Source organism: Castanea sativa, chromosome 4 (genome assembly GCF_040712315.1).
Source record: "Castanea sativa cultivar Marrone di Chiusa Pesio chromosome 4, ASM4071231v1".
Lineage (NCBI taxonomy): Eukaryota > Viridiplantae > Streptophyta > Magnoliopsida > Fagales > Fagaceae > Castanea > Castanea sativa.
In genome coordinates this window covers 3870933-3873891 of record NC_134016.1, presented here as the reverse complement: position 1 = coordinate 3873891, position 2959 = coordinate 3870933, and the positions used below count along the sequence as shown (strand labels likewise).

General features: G+C 45.2%; 1 protein-coding gene across 1 annotated transcript; it reads left to right on the top strand.

Annotated features, from left to right (window-relative positions):
- The first annotated feature begins 1705 nt into the window (after positions 1–1705).
- Positions 1706–2478, top strand: LOC142631492 (uncharacterized). Its single transcript, XM_075805661.1, has 2 exons — positions 1706–1919; positions 2057–2478. Exons 1-2 carry the CDS (start codon positions 1706–1708, stop codon positions 2476–2478), a joined length of 636 nt encoding a protein of 211 aa, XP_075661776.1.
- Positions 2479–2959: the final 481 nt, after the last annotated feature.

The following is a 2959-nucleotide window of genomic DNA, read 5'->3' as shown; positions in this document are numbered from 1 at the left end:
GCCTAGAAATACGTGTGGGGTGGCCCAAGAGTATTTTTTGGGCTACAAGCCCAATCCGAGAACACTGAATGGTCCGAGGATGTATGAATGTCAACTCATAAAGCAATACTAAATAATAAAGAGATAAGTCCTGAACAAGTATGTCCAAAAAGATAGTCCAAGAAAGATTATGTCCTCAGCTATGTAAAGCCGAGGTAGGAGAAGGGCTGGTTAACATCCACGGACAATGTTCTAGAAAATCCTATAGGTAAGGGTAGACACGGTAATGTGGAGGATAAGAAGAAGGGCGGTGGAATATCTGAGATAAAGCTGTTACCACCGCCCCCACATTGAATGCTCTGCAATTGCTATTCTGACCGCATTAATGGGGAAGTGAGACTTGAGCATCAGAGTTAAACTTGGCTCCTGTCTCCAATGACTTCTGGAGAGGTGGATGGGACAAGTATCTAAATCAGCGATCTAACCCTGACGTGGAGGATGAAGATGAGAAGAAGGAGGGGATATAAAAGGAAGAAGGGATCTTCAGCAAAGGGAATCGGGAGACACAGAGAAATAACACTGTATACCTCACTATCCATAACTGTAACCTATCTTAGGAAGAAATAATAGAAATCATCTTCAGCTTGTGTTCGAGGAGAAGATTCTTTCATATAAACAGTTCCTTGTGTGTATTATTGGGAGAAAGGCCCATTATCTTTGTTATCTAATCCGACTAGAATCTAGAGTTCAAGCCCACCCTTTAAAAATTTTATTGTAAAAGGCCTTTCAGGCCCATCCCCTTCTGACTGTGGGTTCAAGCTCAAATTGTGTCCTTACAATTGGCGCCATCTGTGGGAACTCTTGTGTTCTAGGAGGTTCAACATTATGGTAGGCTTAGGTCCACATCGTGCAGAGTCTGTGGGGTCCTAGCGTGAGGATCACCCCTTACATCCTAGGAAGGATAGGGACTGAGAGGGTAGTGTACATACAACGCACGCGCAAAGTGGAGGAAGGGAAGCTCCCTTGGCGCTTTACATAGCCAGCATTCACCATTTATAATGGCTGAACAAATCCTGTGGAGCATGTGAGTCATTTCAATCAGAGGATGGCGGTGAATTCTAAGAATGAAACGTTAGTGTGCAAAGTCTTCCCCTCTAGCCTAGGACCTGTGGCTATGAGGTGGTTTGATGGCTTGAGGGTAGGTTTTATCAACTCTTTCAGGGAACTTACTAGGGCATTTGATTCTCGTTTCATCACATACAGTAGAGTTCCTCGGCCCTTGGATTCGTTATTATCCATGGCCATGAGAGAAGGGAAAACCCTGAAAACATATTCAGACAGATACTGGGAGATGTTCAATGAGATTGATGGGGACTTTGATGATGTGGCGATAAGAACCTTCAAGGTCGGCCTACTTGCAGAACACGACTTGAGGAAATCTTTGACCAAAAAGCCTGTAAGATGTGTACGTCAGCTCATAGATCACATTGATGAATATAAAAGGGTTGAAGAAGATCAACAACAAGGTAAGGAAAAAGCGAAGGTTATCCCTCAGGAGAGAAGGGATTTCAAGTCGGACAGATAGAACAACAACGGGCCTCGAAGAGATTTTATTGGGCAAACTGGCCCTACCACCCCTTAAGTGGTTAATATTGTCTTTAGGGAACCAGTGCATCAGCTGTTGGAGAAAATCAAAAATGAAACATATTTCAAGTGGCCTAGTAAGATGGCGGGGGACCCCATGAGATGCAATCAGAACCTTCATTGCCACTATCACCAAGAAATGGGTCATACCACGGAGGATTGTCGGACTCTGTGGAACCATTTGGAGCAGTTGGTTAAGGAAGGAAGGTTAAAGCAATTCTTGTATCGGCCTAATGGGCAGGGAAGCCACTCAGGGGTGATGAACCAGGGCAGCACTTTATCAAGGCCTCCTCTGGGTACAATCAATGTTATTTTTGCTGCACCGGAGAGAACTGGCTCACATCCTTCCAGGGTGATATCTGTAGCTCGAACCCTGTCCGAGGATTCTAGGGATGAGTCGAAGAGGATTAAAGGGATATCCTACCAATTTTAGGTTTCTCAAAAGATGACAAGATCGGGACTATCCAACCACATGATGATACTGTGGTGGTTACGCTGAGAATAGGGGGCTACGATGTGAGGAGGGTAATGGTTGATCAGGGTAGTGGTGCAGATATCATGTACCTTGACTTATTCAAAGGGCTAAACTTAAAACTTGAAGATCTTGCGGCTTATGATTTGCCCTTAATAAGCTTTGAGGGGAAGGCTGTCATACCAAAGGGGCAAATTAGATCGCCTGTGCAATTAGGCCCAGAAGTGGTAGACGTGGATTTCATTGTGGTAGACGCATATTCTCCCTACACGGTCATTGTGGCAAGACCATGGTTGCATGCTCTGGGTGCCGTGTCCTCGACTTTACATGTAAAAATCAAATTTCCATCTGGGGATCAGATTGAGAAGCTGCTTGGGAGTTAATTTGTGGCTAGACAGTGCATGGCGGCTGCAATTTTGCATCAGCCTGGGCCAAAGTCCTCTGCCTCGGCTGAGGGAAGGCCATAGCAATCAATGTCTCTGGCCACGCTCGGGGTACCATCGACAGAGGAACCTGCGTGTGAAGAATTGGAGAAGGTCCTTATAGATGACAACCCTGAGAAATTCTTTCAGGTGGGAGTTCAGTTGCCACTTGAAGAGAAAGCAGAGCTGGTCACGTTTTTTAAGAAGAATGTGGATGTATTCGCGTGGAATGCTTATGAGGCCACAGGGGTTGATTCGAGTTTTATTTGTCATCATTTGAATGTCAATCCAGCTGTAGTACCGAAGAGGCAACCACCTTGGCGCTCCTCTAAAGAACATTCTGAGGCTGTCAAGGAAGAGGTGCTCAAACTCAAGAAGGCTGGTGCTATCAAAGAGGTATTTTATCCTGAATGGTTGGCTCATACAGTGGTAGTAAAGAAGA

Excerpts from the sequence above, each read along its gene's own strand:
- LOC142631492 (XM_075805661.1), top strand. The coding sequence starts at position 1,706 with ATGGCGGGGGACCCCATGAGATGCAATCAGAACCTTCATTGCCACTAT. Across the intron at positions 1,920-2,056 it reads TTTATCAAGGCCTCCTCTGG|GTTTCTCAAAAGATGACAAG; the intron begins GTACAATCAATG and ends TACCAATTTTAG.